Source organism: Peromyscus eremicus, unplaced genomic scaffold, assembly GCF_949786415.1.
Source record: "Peromyscus eremicus unplaced genomic scaffold, PerEre_H2_v1 PerEre#2#chrX_unloc_2, whole genome shotgun sequence".
Classification (NCBI taxonomy): Eukaryota; Metazoa; Chordata; class Mammalia; order Rodentia; family Cricetidae; genus Peromyscus; species Peromyscus eremicus.
This window is the reverse complement of record NW_026734289.1, coordinates 1,213,806-1,236,631: the sequence shown is the minus strand read 5'-3', so window position 1 is coordinate 1,236,631 and position 22,826 is coordinate 1,213,806. Positions and strand designations below refer to the sequence as shown.

General features: G+C 44.4%; 1 protein-coding gene across 10 annotated transcripts; it reads right to left on the bottom strand.

The window, feature by feature from the left end:
• Positions 1-1,385: 1,385 nt before the first annotated feature.
• LOC131901093 (uncharacterized) lies at positions 1,386-12,728 on the bottom strand. Of its 10 annotated transcripts, XR_009376349.1 has the most exons (6): positions 12,384-12,667; positions 9,384-9,652; positions 6,333-6,410; positions 5,660-6,013; positions 4,780-4,834; positions 3,026-3,118 (listed from the first exon to the last, which is right to left on the bottom strand). XR_009376349.1 is itself a non-coding variant. In XM_059252381.1 (5 exons), exons 2-5 carry the CDS (start codon positions 5,917-5,919, stop codon positions 2,900-2,902), a joined length of 633 nt encoding a protein of 210 aa, XP_059108364.1. In that variant the 5' UTR covers positions 5,920-6,013; positions 12,384-12,709; the 3' UTR covers positions 1,386-2,899. The 10 variants fall into 10 exon arrangements, 2 of the variants coding, with proteins under 2 accessions (XP_059108364.1, XP_059108365.1); XM_059252381.1 differs by lacking the exons at positions 6,333-6,410; positions 9,384-9,652 and adding an exon at positions 5,073-5,171 and having other exon boundaries at positions 1,386-3,118; positions 12,384-12,709; XR_009376354.1 differs by lacking the exon at positions 4,780-4,834.
• Positions 12,729-22,826: the final 10,098 nt, after the last annotated feature.

The window sequence follows — 22,826 nt, the reverse complement described above, 5'->3', positions numbered from 1 at the left end:
GTCTCTTCAATATAGAGAGACAAGAAATAGACAAGAAAGAGGAGAAAGATGCTATGTACTAGAAGGCAGTTAAGCACACACCCTGACACAAAAGGCTGGTACTCTATAGGTCTTCACTCTGAGTCCAGAGAATTCTGCTAGCTTAGAGCTCTATCCTGGCCTCTGTACCCTGTGTATTCACACAGATAACTGGTCTAGGAAGAGCTACTCTAAAGAATTTAAACGGAACCAATGCATATGCACATATACTACAAGTGGAAGCAAAGGCAAGAAAGGGGGAAATAAATAGCATGATGGATAGGACCTACTCAAAGAAACAAATTGCACTGCAATAAAGTCAAATAATGACCAAACACATTGCTAATAATTTTTAAAAGTTCATGGGAAAAATGCATTGACATAAATTGCACACACACACATACACACATACACACCCACACACACACACTCAGAACAAAATTAAATTGCTCAAGAAATGTTAAAACAATAGAAAATTTTGAAATGATATCAGAGAGCTCAGGAAAAAATGAAAAGGAGACAGACAAACAGAAACAGATATTAACGAAGATAGCATAAAGGAGAAAAGACATAACTAAGATCATGAGAGGTAGATTGGATTATAGAAAGAGAGAAGGAGAAAGGGGAGATTGGTTGGAGAAAAGCAGTATAAAAATGAAAGAAAAATATAAAAGACATAGGAACTTAATGTTGTAAGATAGAAATAGGAGATCCAATACATATTGATTTTCCAGAAAAAGGGAAAGGGCAAAATGGAACAAAAATTACTCAAATCTGTGTTAGACAGTTTCCTTAGTTTCAACATGTTTGATTATTTGAACCGAATATCAAATTGGATCAAAGGATATATGATTTATTTGATGTTTTAAAACACTTGATCAAAAAACACATGGCATGCTATGAAAAATGATATTGAACAATAAATTTATTGATTTACAAGGCACAAAAAGATATATATTGAAACCGACCAAAATCATACATGTAGAAGGAGATCATATTAACCTCAAATCTTCATCTAGAAGCACTAATCATGAATGAACAAGGCAATCTTTAAAACACAATATGTTGCAAGTGTTGCTTAAATAGAAAGCCAAATATTTTTAGATATACATGAATCCAAAGAATATCCTTCTTTTTCCCCATAAATATATGTATATGTTTCCCATTTATTGAAATTGGATCTTTTTCTCACATAATATATCCTGATTAATGTTTCTCCTCCCTCTAATCCTGTCGTGATATTTTATTTGTGCTGAAATGTGGTGAGATTTTGTTTGCATGTTAATAAAGTTTGCCTGGAGATCACAGGAAATAGCAAGCCGTTTTAAGTAAACACAAAAGTCAGGCAGTGGTAACACACGCCCTTAATCCCGATCACTTGGCAGGCAGGGTCTCTGTGTGTTCAAGGTCACGCTAGGGAACAGATACAAGCGTGGTGGCTCACATCTTTAATTCCAGCACCAACCATAGAGACCCTGGAGGTCTGTACACGTAGGCAGTAACAAGCAAGTGAGCTAGCTGGGCTAAGAGTCAATGAGAGGGCAGAAGAGCAGGGCAATAAAAGCCTGGGTAGACAGGAAGTCATGGCATTTTGGAAGCTACAGAGCTGGTGAGGTAAGGTGGTTGGTGGCTTTCACTATTTCTCTGATCTCTGAGGCTTTCACCCCTATATTTGGCTCCCTGTTCTATTTTAATAAGACCCCTTAGAAATTCGTCTACATAATCCTCCCAGTTTCTTCCCACCTCTTTCTCATTCAATCCACCCACTTTTTGTCTCTCATTAGAAAACAGACATCTAGGGGATAATAATAAAATGAAATATAAAAAACTAAAATAAAACAACACATCAGAATAGGACCAACAAACAAAGGGGAAAGCATCCCCAAAAGAACAAACAGACACACAGAAAACTACTTGAGCAGAAGATTATTTGACACATAGACTTGGAGGATAGGAGACTTGACCTCCCAATCCGGGCTGCTGTAGCACTGCCTTGCTGCTCTGTAACATTCTGGGATACATCATGAGGACAGAAAGGCCAGGTGAGGGGGCAAGAGCAGGAAGGGAGGAGCGAGGGAAGTTTCCCTATCTGCAGTTCCACATGTCAGCGCCATCACAGTAGCAATCACTTTGAACTCAAGCTTCCTAAGGGACCTTCAGTTTCAGACAAGTACCTCTGTTTTCTTTTCTGAAGTAGTTAAATGTTGAAGGATCCACTGGGAAAGGCCAACTTACAACTACAATCCATTTTTAAGAATCCATACAGTACTGGAGACAGACGTTAAAGTGATTAGGATTCATTTTAGGAACATCGCCTCTTAAGTGTTTCAGCCCATCTGTAGGTATTGTCTTTTTTTTCTTTTTTTGTTCCTTTATTTTATTGAAAATATTTTTCTCATATATTATATCCTGATTAAGATTTCCCCTCCCCTACTTCTCCCATTTTTCTCCCAACCTCCCTCCCATCCTGATCCACTCACTTTCTGTCTCTCATTAAAAAGCAATTCCTTCTTAAAGTACGTGAAGAGGATTCATTTAACAAATTAAAGGGATTTATAAATAAGAACAAATTTCTGGTAAGCTTTAGCTCTACTGAAACAAAAGTTTAAAAATAAGATACTTGTGAAAATAATGATGATAAAATACAGCATAAATGTTAGAAAAAGTGGCAAACTAAAATTAATGTCTTCTCAAAATAAAGCCATAAAATTGAAACCAAGTATAACTACATACTTTCTAAGAATTGGTTTTTGTTTATTTATTTGTTTGTTTGTTTGTTTTGAGAAAGAACTTAAAGTTGGATAAGTAGGGAAGGGTAGAGGATTTGGAAGGACTTGTGGGATGGGAAAATCATGATCAAAGTATAAATTTAAATATTGTCTTAAATAATAAAATGTATAACAAGAAAACGAAATGCCAATCCAGAGCCTGGAGAACAGTGACAAAATGGTTCCCTGGTGTGGTAGCTTCTTCCTCTACTGCTGTGACAAAGCACAGACCAAAACAATTCTGGGAAAGGGTTTATTTGGCTTACAGGTGACAGTCCACTGTGGAAGGAAGTCAAGGCAGGAATTTGAGGACAGAAATCTGGAGGCCGAATCTGAAGCAGAAATCATGAATGAATGTTGCTTGCTGGCTTCTGCTCTGCCTTACTATGCTACCTTTCTTATATAGCCTATGTCCACCTACCTAAGCAAGGGACCACTCACAGTGGGCTAGACCTTTCCTCTATCAATCAGCAGTCAAGAAGATGTCCCACACACATGCCCAAAGGCTAGCTAATAAAGGCAGTTCTTAAACAAATGTTCTTTTTTCCCAACTTGACAAACAAAACCAAAAATCAGACAGTATATCTGGCATATACAAGCGTCTGGTCTTGAATTCCAGTACTAGGACACAAAAATGAAAAGAAATGGTCATCTTTTATAAAATATTGTGTCAGTTGCTTGTTAAGACACATAGCAACAGGGACACACAACCATTTCTAATAGAAATGCAAAATAAGAATGCCACTTTAGAAATGGTGTGACAACACCTTACCATGCCAAACATTGACATACTATTCTCCAAAATATTGACCCCCCCAACACACACACCTACAAGGATGGAGGTATGCCAAAGGAAGAAAAAAAAGTCTCTATGAAATTGGAGCAATATACACAATAAAATGAATATAGACATATTGAATGATAACACAAAGTATAGAATAAATATGTATGCATCCACACTGATATAAATAAATGTGAATGCTGCGACTTGGATGTAAGTTGCTTCCGACAGGTTCATATGTTTAAGAACTTGGTTCCCATATAGTACTGCTGTTTGGGAGGCTGTGGAATATTTGGAAGACAGGGTCTCCTAGCTGGTGGATATAGATCACTAGAGGTGGGTTTTGAAGGATAGAGCCTACGCAGATTCTGGACCCCTTTCTGCTTTCTGATATGTTAAGCCCGGAACACATCTGTCACATCTTCTCCCACCATACCGTTCTACCTAGTCTTTTCTGTCATGGTCTGAGTGCTGACTCTGAAACCAGGAGCCCCAGAGTGAAATTCAATCAGATGCTTTCTAAGGCAGGGACGGTCTTTGAGGTTTTTCTCCTAACATCAAGAGGGGTTTTCTCAGCTGCTTGATGCTCTTGTTTGTAAAGAGGAACTATCCATTGTTTTCACTTGCTACCAGCACTATTGTGACTAATCTTCTTTTGATTGCTTGCCAGCAAGATCTACATTTTAATAGGGTCCTTGCATTTGAGTCTTCTCATTCTTGCTTCAGAATAGTTAGTCCCCTTAGGAAGCATTATAGAGCTCTCTGTTCTAACAGCCTAACTCCCAGCATTGGCAGGCATTGTTTATTACTGCTCTATAGATGGAGGCAGAAGTCTATTATTCTCCCACCTGTACCTTTTAGTGTCAGGACAAAGTCATCCCTAGACTCCCTGGCTCCTCTTTACCTCTCAGTATGAAGTCTTTTCCTTATAAACCAGCTTAGGTAAGGTTTAGAAGGACCATCGTTCTTGGCCAGTTTATGGAGAAAGTTGCCCAGTTGCAATGGGCCAAGCATCCCAACCATCAGCTCCCTTGGACCTCACATTCATTCTCTTCCTGCTTTCTGCAGTTCTCAGAGCCCCCTAACCTCATAGGCCCTCAAGTCCCACCACCAGCCCTAAGCACCGCCTTGTGGTTTTTACACAGAAACTCTTCCCCAAACTTCCCGTCACCCTTACATGGATCCTAGGAAACGATCTAATGATCAACTTACACTTAAAATGTGAACTTTTAATGGATAACGATCTTGATCTTTGTATAAATATTTTCTGTATAAACAAAAACGAAAAGAATTTATACTAACTTATGGTGCCTTCTATCATCGGTAACAATTATTCTAAACAATGGTATTTGGGTTTACAAGTCAGGTTTAGCAGTTTTTCTCCTTTAAGAGATGATCAGCCACAATGAAAGTCACAATTATGGTACCCCTCCTCTCATTAAGTTACCTCAGTAACTATCATTCTATAACAATTAGATATCAGTACTTTAATACTGAGTACGTACATGAATCCCTGAAGAATGATGTTCAAATGTAAACTGCTGGGTAGGTCTGCAGTAGAGAATTCTAACTTGCTCCCAGGGGAAACTTTACTTAGAATAACACTGCATAAAAATTAATCTAAAGGAGACTTGATCCTTGACTGAAAATTGGAGTCTTTAATTCCATTCGTTTACTACACCAAGGATGCTAAGTTATTTACCTTTGGGATGGACTTTTAAAATATTACTAAATTCAGAAATGATCCCTGACCTGTATGTCCCCTCTTGGAAACCCCTGACCCCCACAAACCATAACACTGACAAAAATGAAGAAACACAAGGCAACAAAAAGCTTAGCAAGTAAAGGAGTTTGCTGTGCTAGCCCAACAACCATAGTGTAAGCGCCAAGTCCCAGGGTGGAAGGACAGAACTGATTCTTGAAAGTTGTCCTTGAACCTCTACATGAGGTCCTTCACACATGTGCACACAAACACAGATACACACACACATACAGACACAGACACAGACACACACACACACACACACACACACATACACACACAAATAGCACGTTGCAGAAATCCAGCAGCAGTCTACAAGACTCCACCTACCAGGGTGAGCAGTACAGCTGCCAGGATGGCCTTAGGTCTGCTGACCCAAGCTTCCAGGTCAAGGCGGCGAGCAAAGAAGGGGCCTCCAAGGCTGACCCTGGACATGCTAGAGCAGTGGGGTGGTGGTGTCCCAGAACCAAGAGCACACGGGAATTTGTGACACCAGGGGAGACTACTGCCCATGGACCGATGGTCTCATATTGAGATAGTAGAGGAGAAGGGCTTCCTTCCAAAATCTTGGGCTCCGTGGTGAAGAGCATTCAGGTGGATGCTGCCCCACATCACCAGAAGCAGGGTCCACCGGGGGCACAGGACATCAACAACCTTGTCTCAAAAGGCAGATCGTCCAGGTCCCTGAGGTGGAGACAAGGACACATCAAAAGAAGAAACATTGCACCCACCTCCCCCCTTGCCTACCAAACCTTGGGCCCAGGTCCCCACCTTAACCGTCTCCTAGGCAGCACCAGGCAACCATTCTGACCTACCTCCAGCTCTGTCACAATCCCTCTGCTCTGCACAGCCCTCCACCTCCCACCCCTAACCTCCCACCTCCCAACCCTACCCTACACCAACTACCAGGCACTACTCAGGAAACTTCTCTTTCTGTTCTCTAACTTTCTCAAGACCCTATCAGGCATGGAACTCTCTGTATCCTCTGTGGACACCCACCTACCTGTGGCAGGGCCTAGGCACACACAGGATTCAGCTCTCTCAAGAGATTCAAGTGGACTGAGGACAGGTAACATAGAAGCTGAGGGACAAGAAACAATTCTCACTCTTAAGACCAGGATGCCTGCAGCACACACCCACCCTGTCTGTCCTTATGGATTTCCCACAACATTCCAGGTGTCATCACACAAAATTCCCTCCAGGGGTACAGATCCATGGAACAGAAAAAAGTGTCCATAGACAGTGGGTCCTCCCAACAGCCTGCATGAAAAAAACTCCAACAACACAACAAAAGATTCTCATTTGTTCTCGCCTCACTTTCTCTCTCTCTCATTTATCTGTCCTCCTCTACCTCCACCTCTACCTCTATCTCTGTCTTTCTCTAGGCCTCACTCCTATGTACAGTCCCATCCCTGGTATCCAGGGTAGCTAGGCCATGATGAGTTGGGAAATGCTTTGCACTCCCCAACAGGAAGCCTTCCTTCCATGAGCACTGAAAGTCTCCAGAGGACCTCCTGTTCATGGCTGACATCTTCCATCATTGAGCCTAGAAGAAAATCACCCTCCCTAGCACCTGGAGACAAGCCTGTCTATGCTCTTCCAACTCTCCCTCTCTACAAAGCTTCCTGAAGACATGTCCTGAGGCTAAAAGGGGAGCTTCCTGTTGCTGGGGGTTTGGGTGGAGGCCCTGACTTCCCATACATGCTTGCCATGCCACTCCAAAGGACTGTCCTGACACCTTTGATGATTCCTACACAATGCTCTCATCCACCATGCCACAACATGCGCCTGAGACCCAAACCTAACACAGGATGCACCACTCCAAACCTTGTGCTCACCTGAGCTGGAGCTGAAGGATGGCGCCCTAAAAGGCTTCCCTACATGATAACCTGTCCTTCCCCATCAACCTGGATCTGACCACCATAACTCTTATATACTGTGCCTCTCAGCCACCTCTTATGGATCCAAACTGGACTACACCACATTAACCCAGGCACTCAGAAACATTCAAAAGACACACACACACACACACACACACACACACACACACACACAGCAATTCTAAGACTCTAGATAGTACCCTCTGTTAATTTCAGAGCCTTCTCCAAGTACTCTTCCTGTTGAGATGATGTCTGGACAGGGAAGTGCAGGACAAGGGGCTTTCTGACTTCTGACCCTGGGAGTTCTCCGTGGTTTAAGGAAAGTGAGCTAGGCAGGAGAACACAGGAAGGAGTATGCTGTCTGCATGGTTGTCCTGAGAGACCCAGAGGAGGCTTGTCAGGGGAGGCAGGGACCATGAAACCTGGCCACCATGGTACCTAAATTCTGCCTGGCCTCTTTGTGAGCACACCAATGTCGATGCTTCTACTGGGATTCACTTTGAGCCAGCACACTGCCTTACTGGGTACACACAACCAGCTTGCATAGGATGAGGATGGGGGGGGGCGGGGCTGGCAAACCACATGTAGGGATCAGGGGATGGGGCTCTGCAGCAGGAACCTTTTTGGACAGGTCCCAGTCCCTGAATTCCACCTGTAGCACAGCTCAAAGGGAAACCCTGTCAAAGGAACAAAAGGCAAGCCAGAGAGAAGGCCTGGCAGCCAGAGAGGAGAGGGGATGTCAGGAGGAGTGAAATGGATGACAGACATTTGGCCAAGGTGGCTAGCAACCAGGCCTGAGACCCTGAGCACCTCCCAGAGATGCAGGGCAGAGTTTGTGTGGTCTCCAGAAGTGAGCTGTGGGTACTGCTTGGGAGGCTCAGACAAAAGCTAGGGGGTCCCTGGGTGGCCTTGTGAACCACGGTAAGGGCAGGCGGGCTGGCACACGGGTAGGAAATTTGCCCAAAACAAACCCCATGAAGCCCAGACTGCACAATCCCCTGTGGAGAGGTCCTCTCCTGCTGCCAGACATGGCGGCCACAGGACCCGGGAGGCTGTGCTTCCGTGAACCCCAAGCCAGCCACGTGGCGCCCGCCCGGAGCTGGTCCCCTGGACTCTGCTTCCTCCTCCAGCTCTCCTGGGTCATTAAGCGGGCAAGAGAACCGCTTTGGTCCTGGGGGACCCAGGCGGGAGCCCTTCCCTAGCCGACCGGCCTCCCTTTCCAGGGAACCACAGGGACTTGCTGGCGGAATTGGCAAACTGAATCCGCGTGATGGCAGCAGTGCACCAAGAATGCCAAGGGCCAAGGCAGAAGGGTGCACCCCCTCCGCCCTTGGCAAAGCCAAAGAAAAAAATAAAAAAGCCAAAGCTAGTCTACAAAGCTCCAAGATAGAGGCCAACCATGTAGGCTAGGACTGGCCAGACGTGCCGCTCTAGGGCTGCTTCTAGGGATCAGAGGGTGTTCAGCAGGTGGGGATGTGGTGTGTAGATGGGGCTCACAGACCTTAACTGGTTCCTCCACTGTTTCCTCCAAGCACTGCACTGCCCTGAGAAATGGCTTTGTGCCAGCCCCTGAAGGCCCTACCTGAGGGTATAGTGGGGTGCGGGGAGAGGGGGCGGGTGGTGGAGGGTGTCATGGAGGGGGCCATGTGGGGACTGTGTGGATGTGGGGGCAGGCGCATTGGAGAGCCTGAGCCAGACCCTAAGGGAGTCCTCTACAAACCACATGCCAATCTGAACTATAAGGGAGGAGCCTCACAAACATATTCATGGGGTTGGGGTCCAGGGGCTGAGCATCTCCCCCTAGCAGGCAAACCAGGGTATTCTCACAGCTGCATCCCTGGACTCACCCCGCCCTCACCCCAGACACACAAACACACAGAGAAACACACACACACACACACACACACACACACACACACACACACATCCACTGGCTGTCTACATGACTCCACCCACCAGGGTGACCAGTACAGCTGCCAGGATGGTCTTGGGTCTGCTGACCCAAGCTTCCAGGTCAAGGCGGCCAGACAAGAGGGTCCTCCCAGGCTGAACCCGGTCCTGCTAGGGCAGTGGAGTGGTGGAGTCCCTGAACCGAGAGCACACGGGGAAGCTGACAACAAAGGGAGACGACCACCCAACTCAATGGGACCCTAGGCCCAGCTCCGGCTTCTCACCTGGCAGAAGTCTGTTCCCGGATGGACACAAGGAAAAGGCAGGCAGCAGTGTGCACTGGTCAAGGATCCAGGGACAGGGGCCTGAGTCCCCTCTTCCAGGGTCCCACGGTGTAATCTTGAGATGGGAGAGGAGAAGGGCTTCCTTCCAAAACCTTGGCCTTGGTAGTGATGTGCATTCAGATGGAATTGCCCCACATCATTCGAAGCATGGACCACTGGAGGCCGTGGACATCGATAAACTCGCCTCAACAGGCAGGCCATCCACGGCCCTGAGGTGGGGACAAGGAAACATAAAAAGAAGAAACATTGCACCCACCTCCCCTCTTGCCTACCAAACCCTGGGCCCAGGCCCCCACCTTAACCGTCTCCTAGGCAGCACCAGGCAACCATTCTGACCTACCTCCAGCTCTGTCACAATCTCTCTTCTCTGCATAGCCCTCCACCTCCCACCCCTAACCTCCCACCTCCCGACCCTACCCTACACCAACTGCCAGGCACCACTCAGGAAACTTCTCTTTCTGTTCTCTAACTTCCTCAAGACCCTGTCAGGCATGGAACTCTCTGTATCCTCTGTGGACACCTACCTACCTGTGGCAGGGCCTAGGCACACACAGGACTCAGCTCTCTCAAGAGATTCAAGCTGACCAAGGACAGGCAACAGAGAAGCTGAGGGACAAGAAGCAATTCTCACTCTTAACACCAGGATGCCTGCAGCACACACCCACCCCAGCACGCCCCTGAGCTCCAACCCACAAACAAAATGCACCACTCCAAACATTGAGCTCACCTGAGCTGGAGCTGAAGGATGGAGCCCTAAAAGGCTTCCCCTACATGCCAACCTGTCCTTCCCCATCAACCTGGACCTGACCACAATAACTCTTATATACTGTGCCTCTCAGGCACCTCTTATGGACCCAAACAGGACTACACCACAATAAACCCAGGCACTCACAAACACCCAATACACACACACACACACACACACACACACACACACACACACAGAGCAGGTCTAGGACTCCACATACTGCCCTCTGTTAATTTCAGAGCCTTCTCCAAGTATTCTTCCTGTTGAGATGGTGTCTGGACAGGGCAGTGCAGGACAAGGGGCTTTCCGACCTTTGATCCTGGGGGTTCTACCTGGTTTAAGGCAAAGGTGAGCTAAGCAGGAGAACACAGGAAGGAGTATTCGGCCTGCATGTGTGTCCTGCATGACAGAGAAGAAGCTTCTCAGGGGAGGCAAGGGCCGTGAAACCTGGCCTCCATGGTACCTAAGTCCTGCCTGGCCTGTTTGTGAGCACCCCTGAGACCAAACCCTGCTCTGGATGCTTCTACTGGGATTCACCCTGAGCCACCACACTGCCTTGAGCTCTGGATCACTGGGTACACACAGCCAGCTTGCATATGATGATGATGGGGGGGGGGTCCCAGACCAATTGTTGGATTCTGGGGATGTGGCTCTGGAGCAGGAACCTTTTCTGACAGGTCCCAGTCCCTGAATTCCACCTGTAGCACACCTCAAGTGGAAGGCCATTTGTAAAAGGAACAAAAGGCAAGCCAGAGAGAAGGCCTGGCAGCCAGAGAGGAGAGGGGATGGCAGGAGGAGTTAAATGGATGACAGACATTTGGCCACAGTGGCTACCAGCAACCAGGCCTGAGACCCTGAAAACCTCCCAAAGAGGCAGGGCAGAGTTTGGGTGGTGTCCGGAAGTGAGCTGTGGATACTGCTAGGGAGGCTAAAAAAAGTTAGGGGCTCCCTGGGTGGCCTTGTGCACCAAGATAAGGGCAGGCGGGTTGGCAATCTGGGGCAAAATTTCCCCACAAAGACACCAATGCTGCCCAGGCTGCACAATCCCCTGCGGAGAGGTCCTCTGCTGCTGCCAGACATGGCGGCGGTAGGATCCGGGAGGCTGTGCTTCCGTGATCCGCAAGCCAAGCCTCATGTCACCTGCCTGGAGCTGGTCACCTGGACCCGGCTTCCTCCTCCAGCTCTCCTGGGTCATGGAGCGGGCCAGAGAACCGCTTTGGTCCTGGGAGACCCAGGTGGGAGCCCTTCCCTAGCCAGCCTGACTCCATTTCCTGGGAAGCACAGGGACTTGCTGGCGGGATTGGCAAACTTAATCCGCGTGATGGCAGCAGTGCACCGAGAATGCCAAAGGCCAAGGGCGAAGGGTGCTCTCCCTCTGCCCTTCGCAAAGCAAAAAAAAATTTAAAAAAATTAAAAAAAAAGTCAGCATTCTCCTGCCAAGCTCCAAGATGGAGGCCAACCATGTAGACCAGGACTGGACAGACATGAGGCTCTAGGGCTGCTGCTAGGGATCCCAGGGTGTTCAGTGTGTGGGGGTGTGGTGGGCAATGGAGGTTACCGACCGTAACAGGTTCCTGCATGCCCTGCACTGCCCTGAGACACTGGGCTTTGGGCACATGGCAGCCCATGAAGGCCCCCCCTGAGGGTATCACGTGGTACCTGGAGAGGGGGCGGGTGGTGGACGGTGTGATGGAGGGGGCCAAGTGGGGAGTGTGTGGATGTGGGCATAGAAGCTCTTTAGAGCCCGCACCAGACCCTAAGGGAATCCTCCACAAACCACATGCCAATCTGGACTATAGGGGAGGAGCCTCAGAAACATACTCATGGATTTGGGGACCAAGGGCTGAGCGTCGCCCCCTAGCAGCCAAACCAGGGTATTCTAACAGCTGCATCCCTGCCCTTAGCCCAGCCTTCACCCCAGACACATAGACACACACACATACACACACGCACACACAGAAGCTTTTAGAGATCCAGTGGCTATTTACATGACTCCACCCACCAGGGTGACCAGTACAGCTGCCAGGATGGCCTTGGGTCTACTGACCCAAGCTTCCAGGTCAAGGTGGCCCGGCAAGAGGGGCCTCCAAGGCTGTACCCGGTTCTTCTAGGGCAGTGGGATGGAAGGTGTTACACCAAGGGAGACGACCACCCAACTCAATGGGGCCCTAGACCAAGCTCGGGCTTCCCACCTGGCAGAAGGCTGCTCCAGGATGGACACAAGGCAAAAGGGCAGGCAGCTCTGTGCACTTGTGAGGGATGCAGAGTCAGCGGCCTGAGTCCCATGTCCCAAGGTCCGAGGGTCTAATACTGAGATGGGAGAGGAGAAGGGCTTCCTTCCAAAACCTTGGACTTGGTAGTGATATGCGTTCAGATGGATGCTGCCCCACATCATCCGAAGCAGGGACCACGAGGCTCGGGGACATCCACAGTTTCTTCTGAACAGGCAGGGCATCCAGGGCCCTGAGGTAGAGACAAGGACACATCAAAAGAAGAAACATTGCACCCACCTCCCCCCTTGCCTACCAAACCCTGGGCTCAGGCCCCCACCTTAACCGTCTCCTAGGCAGCACCAGGCAACCATTCTGACCTACGTCCACCTCTGTCACAATCTCTCTCCTCTGCACAGCCCTCCACCTCCCACCCCTAGCCTCCCACCTCCCAACCCTACCCTACACCAACTACCAGGCACCACTCAGGAAACTTCTCTTTCCGTTCTCTAACTTCCCCAAGACCCTGTCAGGCATGGAACTCTCTGTATCCTCTGTGGACACCTACCTACCTGTGGCAGGGCCTAGGCACACACAGGACTCAGCTCTCTCAAGAGATTCAAGTGGACTGAGGACAGGCAACAGAGAAGCTGAGGGACAAGAAGCAATTCTCACTCTTAACTCCAGGATGCCTGCAGCACACACCCACCCTGTCTGTCCTTATGGATTTCCCACAACATTCCAGGTGTCATCACACAAAATTCCCTCCAGGGGCACAGATCCATGGAACAGAAAAAAGTGTCCATAGACAGTGGGTCCTCCCAACACCCTGCATGAAAAAAACACCAACAAACTAGAGAACCCCTGTAGATGTAACCAACCGTCTTATTAAATAAGAAACACAGAGCCGATTCAGAGAAGAAAGCCAAGAGGTCAGAACTAAGAGCCTTACCCTTCCTGCTTCAGCTATCCTGCTTCAGCCAAGAGAGCTCTCCGAAAAAAGGGCCTCTTGCTGTGTATATGTCTTTATATAGTCTAGATGTTCTGCCTTCTCATTGGTTGTAAACTAAACACGTGACTGCCTTGTCACTGCCTGTATGTACCACCCTCCAGGTCCTTAAAGGCGTGCGCCACCACCACCACGCACTTGCTATGGCTCTAAAACTCTGACCCCCAGGCAACTTTATTTATTAACATACAATTAAAATCACATTTCAGTATAAGTAAAATACCACCACATTTCCCTTTTCTATTTTAATAAAAAGGAAAAAAAAGAAAAAGGTTATAACTAACAAAAGAAAAACTATATACAAAAGTACAATAACTATATACAATATATACAAATAATAAATGTCTAAACAATGTCTAGTCCATTTGTATTTGACAAATTCAGAGATAATAATTTCATTATCCTATTTTGTTAAGTCCAAAATGTATCTAATTCACTTTCTATCCTAATTAATCTTCAACTTTAACTAACTAACCTTCAACTATAACTAACTAATCTTCAACTCCCTCAGAGACCCAAGAAGGAAATAATATTAGCTAACAAAAATAAAAACAGAAAGTGCATGCAAGCAACTTCCAAAAAATTTGTGAGTTGACAGAAACAGCCAACTGCCTGGACAGTCACCTGAGGTTTCTCCGCAATGCTGGGGCATCATCTTCAGCCTATATAGGCTTAGCATATCTGACAGACTCATTTGTGAAGTAGGATGTACACAAGGTCAACAGTTCAACCTCACATTGGGTGAGAGCAGTCCATGCACCAGAAACACCTGCATTCCACTAATGTCATGTCATGATTCAGGATTTTAAATTCTGGAAAATGTTGATGGTTTTTTAGTTCAGCTCTCCATTCTTCTTGGCTGTGTACATATGGCTTCATCTCAGCATCCCGTTCTTCTCCACATCTCTCTATCAAATGCCAGCCTACTATTGAGAGGCGTGAGCTTAGTTACTCTTCAAGAATAACTGTTTCAGCTGCTGTTCCATAGCACATCAGAAGCCATCGGCCCACTGCCTGTTCAGCTGCCTTCGAAGAAAAGGGCACTGTACCTTTTCCGAGTTGCGAAGGCCACGTCAGGGATGGTGCCATATTGTCCTGGCCTCAGAAGATGCCTTTTGATAAAGCCATAACCACGCTTGTTTAGGCAAGAATCAGTAGTCCTTTGTTTCATGTCCTGTCTGTCCATTTTGTCAGCAGTTGATTCGAGGATACTTTGTTGTCCAGTGGCTGACTTTTGCCACAATGAAAGCTAACTCCATACGCAGTTTCTTCAATGCCCATATTTTCTCTGAAGTAGATTGGTACTGCCAGGAGCAGACATGTCTCATAGTCAATAACAAAAAACAAAAATTTTCTAAGTTATTAAAACATTTTAAATGCCATATTCTGTAGATCTCTGAAGGGTTTGAAGATGACCTATCTAAAATATATCTGCTCAATTTTTAAAACATATCTAATATGACTACAAGTTCTATTGTAATGTCTAACTACTAACTATCATTTCTTTATATCCTAATGGTAATAATAACATTCAAGGATCAGAAAATTGCATTGTTAAATGAACGATATAAGTACAATTAGAAATATACATATAGCATTTTCTAACGATATCAATTTCAATATATATAATTTGTATACAATATAAAACAATCCAATCCAATGTAAAGTATTTAAAACTAGTAATTGTCTTTTTCTTCTTCTTTCTTTCTCTCTTTTTTTTTTAAATAAGAACCTTAAATCTAATCTGCTTAGTCTTTTTCCTAACCCTTGACAACAACTTGTAACCAACCCCCCTAAACAATGAAAATTATCCCAGACCCAAAACCCATAAAAAGACCAAAAAACCATGCACCCCACACCACCTCTTTGGGAATGTGGGCATCGTATTCTTAAAATTGCTTCCTGCTGGGTATGGGCGAAGTTATCTTTATCCTGAAAGAAAAATTTTAGGTTAATTGTCAAATTCTAGGAAAGGTAACTATATCCTTCATTATCCAGTTTGTGTATAATGCCAAAGTTCAGGGTTTATCTCAAGTCCTTATTCAAGTAGTCTTTGAGACTGGATCATCTCATGTAGTCATCTCAAAATTGCTCTGAGCACCTTGTAGTTCAAAGCTGATCTGTAGATGATGTTTGTCAGCTTAGTGATGTTATTATTGTCCATGTGGAATTGTTGTTGTTGTGGGGCCCCAACTTCTTCCTGGAGACTTCAGTTGATGTTAGGCCTGGCCGTGAATTCCTGCAGAAAACTGATAAGAGACTCGAACACAAAGACATATATATGCAGCTAATTGAAGCCTTTTTTCTAGAATTAATTAGTACTCTATATGACCATTCATATCTTAACAAAGTTTAAAATGTAAATATATATATATATATATATATATATTAATCTTGTAAGTTTTGATATAAAATTTATACTTTAAGAAAAGTTTAAAGAATCAGAATAGAATCAAAGAGTTAAGATTAGTAATAGAATAGTCCCTTAATTAATTTGGCTTTTCTCCTGTCTCATAGCAGAAGATGGCTCTTTTATTCTGGCATGATACAGGGAGTTTGCATTTTCCTTTTAACAACATGCTTGAGTTTAAAGAAGGAGAGAGCCATTCTCCAACTCCAAAGTCAGCTTTAAATTTTAATTGGACTGGGACTATTAGAAGACCAATAGTGTTAAATCTTTAGAGAAAAGCAGAAACAAACATTTAGGAAGACATAAAATTTTTTAGATAATATATACCCATACGCCATTTCACTCTGCTTCCTGGGATAGATGATTTGTCCTTTTTCGTCAGTTGTCTTATTTGTCCAGTGTTCTTCAGATTCCTTAACCTTCATTCTCCTAAAAGACAAAAACAAAAACCTTTCCCCAAGACTAATTTTGGGGATGTTCCTTTTTGGCAAGTTATTATCTGATTAAATGAAAAGACATGTGTTACTGGTATAAGTTAGTTTAAATTGGATGTTCATGTTGGTTGATGAGCTATGACCTCCTCTAATTAAGAGGTCTCTCTTGTTCAAATCGAACCTTTATCAATCTTGATGGTACCCACAACTTATCTTCTCCTGTAGAAACAAAAGCAAAACCTCATCTCCAACAGAACACATACCCTGGTTTCCATTCTGAGGTCAGCACATCCTTAAAATATATAGGCTGATTTAATTCTGTATTTTTTTCTATTATCCAATGTCTCTCTGCAGCTGTTGTTCCTTTCTCATTGGCATTAAGAAAATTCAAAGTTAATAGAGCATTATGCAGTCTATTTCTAGGGGTTTTTGTTACCCCTTTCTGTTTATTTAGCATATCCTTTAGAGTTCTGTTTGATCTTTCTATAACTGCTTGACCTGTAGGATTATGTGGTATGCCTGTAATATGCTTTATATTGTAATAAGCAAAAAACGGTTTCATTTAAACAGAGACATATGATGGAGCATTGTCAGTTTTGATTTGTGCAGGTATACCCATGATGGCCATAACTTCTAGCAAATGTGTGATTACAGAATCAGCTTTTTCAGAACTCAAAGCAGTTGCCCACTGAAATCCTGAATAAGTATCGATAGTGTGGTGTACATATTTCAGTTTTCCAAATTCTGCAAAGTGAAAAATGTCCATCTGCCAGATTTCATTCCTTTGAGTACCCTTTGGGTTACATCCTGCTGGTAATGGCGTTTGATTGTAGAAGGAACAAGTAGGACATTTCTTTACTCTTTCTTTGGCTTGTTGCCAGGTTATGGAAAAATCCTTTTTTAAACCTTTACTATTGACATGATGTTTTTTATGACATTCTGAGGCCTCCAGCACATTTCCTATTAATAACTTATCAATCTCATCATTGCCTTGTGCTAGAGGGCCTGGCAGACCAGTATGGGATCGAATGTGCGTTATATATAAAGGATGACTCCTTTTCCTGATTGTATCTTGTAATTGAATAAATAGTGAAGTTAATTCTGAAGCATCAGGGATAAATTCTGCAGTCTCAATATGTAATACTACTCTTTCAGCATACTGAGAGTCAGTTACTATGTTGAGAGGTTCTGAAAAATCCATTAATACCAACAGAATAGCATATAATTCTGATTTTTGAACTGAATTATAAGGACTTTGAACCACTTTACTTAAATTTTCTGATTTGTAACCTGCCTTTCCTTGTTTGTTGGCATCTGTATAAAATGTATGAACTCCAGATATGGGCTTTTCCCGTACAATTTGAGGCAAGATCCAATCAGCTCTCTTTATAAGGTCAATTCTATCGCTTTTGGGATATTTGCTGTTAATTTCTCCCAAAAAATTACTGCAAGCTCTTTGCCAAGGTTCACTTTCTGTCCATAATTTTTCAATGTCCTCCTTAGTTAAAGGTACGACAATTTTTGCTGAGTCTATTCCTGCTAATTGACGAAGTCTCAATTTTTCTTTCCAAATCAAGTCAGAAATTTTTCCACATAAGTTTTTAATTTTTTGTTTGGTTTATTTGGTAAAAATATCCATTCTAATATAATATCTTCCCTCTGCATTAATATTCCTGTAGGAGAATGCCTAGAAGGTAAAATAACCAAAATGCAATCCAGCTTTGGATCAATACGATCCATGTGCCCTTCATGTACTTTCTTTTCTACAAGGCCAATTCTTTCTCAGCTTCAGGTGATAACTCTCTTGGACTATTTAAGTCCTTGTCACCTTCTAAGGTTTTGAACAAATTATGCAGTTCATCATTTTTTACCCCAACAATAGTTCATAGATGAGAAATATTTCCAAATAATCTTTGAAAGTCATTAAGAGTCTGTAGTCTATCTCTCCTAATTTGCACCTTTTGGGGTCTAATTTTTTGTAGCTGTATTTTATATCCTAAATAATTAATAGAATCTCCTCTTTGTATCTTTTCAGGAGCAATTTGTAATCCCCAGCAAGTCAAAATTTTCTTTACTTCTTCAATCATTCTTTCTAAAGTATCTGCATTTGAATCAGCTAGTAAAATATCATCCATATAATGATAAATTATAGATTTAGGAAATTTTTTACTTATCACTTCCAAAGGCTGTTGTATAAAATATTGGCACAGAGTTGGGCTATTCAACATTCCCTGTGGGAGGACCCTCCATTGAAATCTTTTAACCGGTTGAGAATTATTATAAGTAGGCATTGTGAAAGCAAATCTTTCTCTGTCTTTTTCTTGTAACGGTATTGAAAAGAAACAGTCTTTTAAATCAATAACTATGAGAGGCCATCCTTTTGGTAACAGAGTAGGCAGAGAAATTCCAGATTATAGAGAGCCCATTGGCTGAATTACTTTGTTAATTGCTCTAAGGTCTGTTACCATTCTCCATTTACCAGATTTCTTTTTAATAACAAATACAGGAGAATTCCAAAAGCTGGTTGATTCCTCAATATGCTGAGCATTTAACTGTTCTTCTACCAGCTCTTGTAAAGCCTGGAGTTTCTCTGTTGTTAAAGGCCATTGCTGGACCCATACAGGCTTGTCTGTTAACCATTTTAAAGGTAGAGCTGTTGGTGTCTTTGGAAGATCATCAGTTGTTGTGCCCTGTTCTTGTATAATATGGATGGCTGGTGACCACTCAGAATAATGCCTTCTAATATTTCTCTCAGAAACATGTGCTAATTTATGATTTGTTTCTGAGATTGGAGGCATGTGAATCTGAGTATTCCATTGTTGCAACAAGTCTCGACCCCACAAGTTCATAGCTATGTTAGCTACATATGGTTTCAATTTTCCTCTCTGTCCTTCTGGACCTATACACTCGAGCCATCTTGCACTCTGTTTCACCTGAGATAATGTCCCAATTCCTAACAGTTGAACATTTACCTCCTGAAGAGGCCAAGTTGGATGCCAAAATTCTGGTGCAATTATGGTAATGTCCGCACCTGTGTCTACCAGACCAGACAACAAAACACCATTTATTTTTATCGATAATTTTGGTCTTTGTTCATTAATAAAAGTTTGCCAAAAAATTTTCTTTATATTTGCTCCTGAATTTTCTATTCTCTCTGTTTCATCATCCTGACCAGCATGACTTATTCCAATAGGCATTTGGTTATTTAATTGCTCTGGGTAGGGGTTTCCTCTACGACTGCAGGAAAGGTTTGAACTGGATTTGCTATTGGGGCCTGCATGAGGCCCCTCTGGGAGTTTCCCGAAGACTGAGGCAAAGGATTACCCTGTCTGTCCCTTGTTGATCTACATTCGTTGGTCCAGTGTTTTCCCTTACCACACCTTCTGCATACTCCAGAAGGAAGGGGCTTTCTGTTGCCATTGTTCCTTGAAGAAACATTGTTTCTAGGAATGACCTGTTTACAGTCCCTTTTCAAATGTCCTTGCTTTCCACATCCAAAACATCTAACATTCCTCAAACCTTTTGAAATTGCTTCTCCTACCCACGTATCATCATGCTCATGAGCTTCAACATTAACCATATCTCTATTCCAATCTTCCAAAGGTGCAGATCTTGCCTTTAACGGCCTGATTATTGTTTTGCATGCTGCATTCGCATTCTCAAAGGCCAAAGATTCAATTATTATCTTACTAGCTTCTGAATCCGGGACCATTCTCTTTACTGCTGAAGCCAGTCTTTGTAAAAAATCTGTGAAAGATTCTTTTGGGCCTTGTACAACCTTTGTAAATGACTCAGTTTTTTTTCCTGGTTCCTCAACTCTGTCCCATGCATTCAAGGCTGCTGTTTGACATAAAATTAAGGTTTGGACATCATATAAACATTGTGTTTGTGCTGAAGCATATTGACCTTCTCCAATAAGCTGATCCTGGCAGACTTGTATTCCTTTATCCCTCCACTGCTTTTCTATGTTTTTAGCTTCGTCCTTGAACCAAGTTAGCCACTGAAGCCTTTGACTGGGTTCAAGAACAGCTTGTGCCAGCTCCCGCCAGTCCTGTGGTACAATCCTATTATATGTTGACCAAGAGTTTAACATTTGCTTTACATATGGGGAATGCATGTCATAAGATACTATTGCCTCCTTAAACCTTCGTAAATCTAACATTTCATTTGGAGCCCAAATATTTTGTGTAGTCATTTGATTAGGCGACTGCTGTACGGTTACTGGACAAACTAAGGGTGACTGTGTGAAAACAGGCTTTCTTTCTGTAACCCTATGATTCAATCTTGAAGCAACTTCACTGTTAGTTTCTTCTGTCTGAGTTTTTACAGGTTTAATAGGTTTTTCTAAAGCTATCATCCTGGCACTAAATTGACTATCTTTTTAAATAGTAAAATGAGGATAAACATAGTAATAAAATGCATAATTCGATCAACATTAATCTTCTCATATAGCTGTTCCATTGTCAGACTGTCTAAAATTGCAAACAAAGCCCAATTTTCTTCCAATGTACACAGAAAACCCATTTTTTTTTTAATGTGGAAAAAAAATTTCTTTTAAATAGTTTCCTTTAAAATATCTGATATGTTAAGTGACTTACCAAGTCCTTGTAGAACAGTACCAATCCGAGGGAATTTCAAACAGCCACCTAGTGTCCGAGGTGTGAGTCCAGAGAGAGAGAGAGAGAGAGAGAGAGAGAGAGAGAGAGAGAGAGAGAGAGGTGTGCGTGCAGGCTGGGACAGATGAGAGAGGCCGTGGGGGGGAGAGAGCAAGCAAGCGTAGCCACAAGTTCTGCCTAAGAGCTTGAATCCAGCCACGTGTTCCCGCTTGAGCCTAGTCAAGCCTTGGCTCTGGCTACCTTAAGCTCCAACCACGTGCGTTGGTTTTACAGGCAGGGGCCCTGTTCGGCAGGGCAGGCCTGAGTTGTCTGTAGCACTGGCTTTAAGCAAGTAGCTCAAGGTTGGTCCGGCCTGAGGCCAAGCCGACCTGGGCCTGGGCTAGGGAGCCGGCCGCCCTGGTGGGAAACCAGACCTGCCGGCCGCCCTGGCGGGAACCCAGACCTGCCGCCAAGCCAAGTTAAGAGGTTTTAATGAATTCTTGCCCCACGTTGGGTGCCAAATGTAGATGTAACCAACCATCTTATTAAATAAGAAACACAGAGCCGATTCAGAGAAGAAAGCCAAGAGGTCAGAACTATGAGCCTTACCCTTCCTGCTTCAGCTATCCTGCTTCAGCCAAGAGAGCTCTCCGAAAAAAGGGCCTCTTGCTGTGTATATGTCTTTATATAGTCTAGATGTTCTGCCTTCTCATTGGTTGTAAACTAAACACGTGACTGACTTGTCACTGCCTGTATGTACCACCCTCCAGGTCCTTAAAGGTGTGCGCCACCACCGCCACGCACTTGCTATGGCTCTAAAACTCTGACTCCCAGGCAACTTTATTTATTAACATACAATTAAAATCACATTTCAGTACAAGTAAAATACCACCACAAATACCCAATACCCTACAGGCAGATTCTCATTTGCTCTCGCCTCACTTTCTCTCTCTCTCATTTATCTATCCTCCTCTACCTCCACCTCCACCTCTATCTCTGTGTCCCTCTATCCCTCGCTCCTATGTACAGTCCCATCCCTGGTATCCAGGGTAGCTAGGCCATGATGAGTTGGGAAATGCTTTGCACTCCCCAACAGGAAGCCTTCCTTCCATGAGCACTGAAAGTCTCCAGAGGACCTCCTGTTCATGGCTGACATCTTCCATCATTGAGCCTAGAAGAAAATCACCCTCCCTAGCACCTGGAGACAAGCCTGTCTATGCTCTTCCAACTCTCCCTCTCTACAAAGTTTCCTGAAGACATGTCCTGAGGCTAAAAAGGGAGCTTCCTGTTGCTGGGGGTTTGGGTGGAGGCCCTGACTTCCCATACATGCTTGCCACGACACTTCAAAGAACTGTCCTGACACCTTTGATGATTCCTACACAATGCTCTCATCCACCATGCCACAACATGCGCCTGAGACCCAAACCTAACACAGGATGCACCACTCCAAACCTTGTGCTCACAGGAGCTGGAGACAAAGGATGGAGACCTAAAAGGCTTCCCCTACATGCCCACCTGTCTTTCCCCTTCAACATGGACCTGACCACAATAACTCTTATATACTGTGCCTCTCAGGCACCTCTTATGGACCCAAACAGGACTACACCACAATAAACCCAGGCACTCACAAACACCCAATACACACACACACACACACACACACACACACACACACACACACACACACAGAGCAGGTCTAGGACTCCACATACTGCCCTCTGTTAATTTCAGAGCCTTCTCCAAGTATTCTTCCTGTTGAGATGGTATCTGGACAGGGCAGTGCAGGACAAGGGGCTTTCCGACCTTTGACCCTGGGGGTTCTACCTGGTTTAAGGCAAAGGTGAGCTAAGCAGGAGAACACAGGAAGGAGTATTCGGCCTGCATGTGTGTTGCATGACAGAGAAGAAGCTTCTCAGGGGAGGCAAGGGCCGTGAAACCTGGCCTCCATGGTACCTAAGTCCTGCCTGGCCTGTTTGT

Bases quoted from the DNA above. Each gene is read 5' to 3' on its own strand.
- LOC131901093 (XM_059252381.1), bottom strand. From the start codon at position 5,919: ATGCTCTTCACCACGGAGCCCAAGATTTTGGAAGGAAGCCCTTCTCCT. The intron at 4,835-5,072 runs GTACGTACTCAG...TTGTTTATACAG, and splicing joins ATCATTCTTCAGGGATTCAT to AAAATATTTATACAAAGATC. The intron at 3,119-4,779 runs GTAAGTTGATCA...TTTCTGCTTCAG, and splicing joins TAAAAGTTCACATTTTAAGT to ATTCGGCCTCCAGATTTCTG.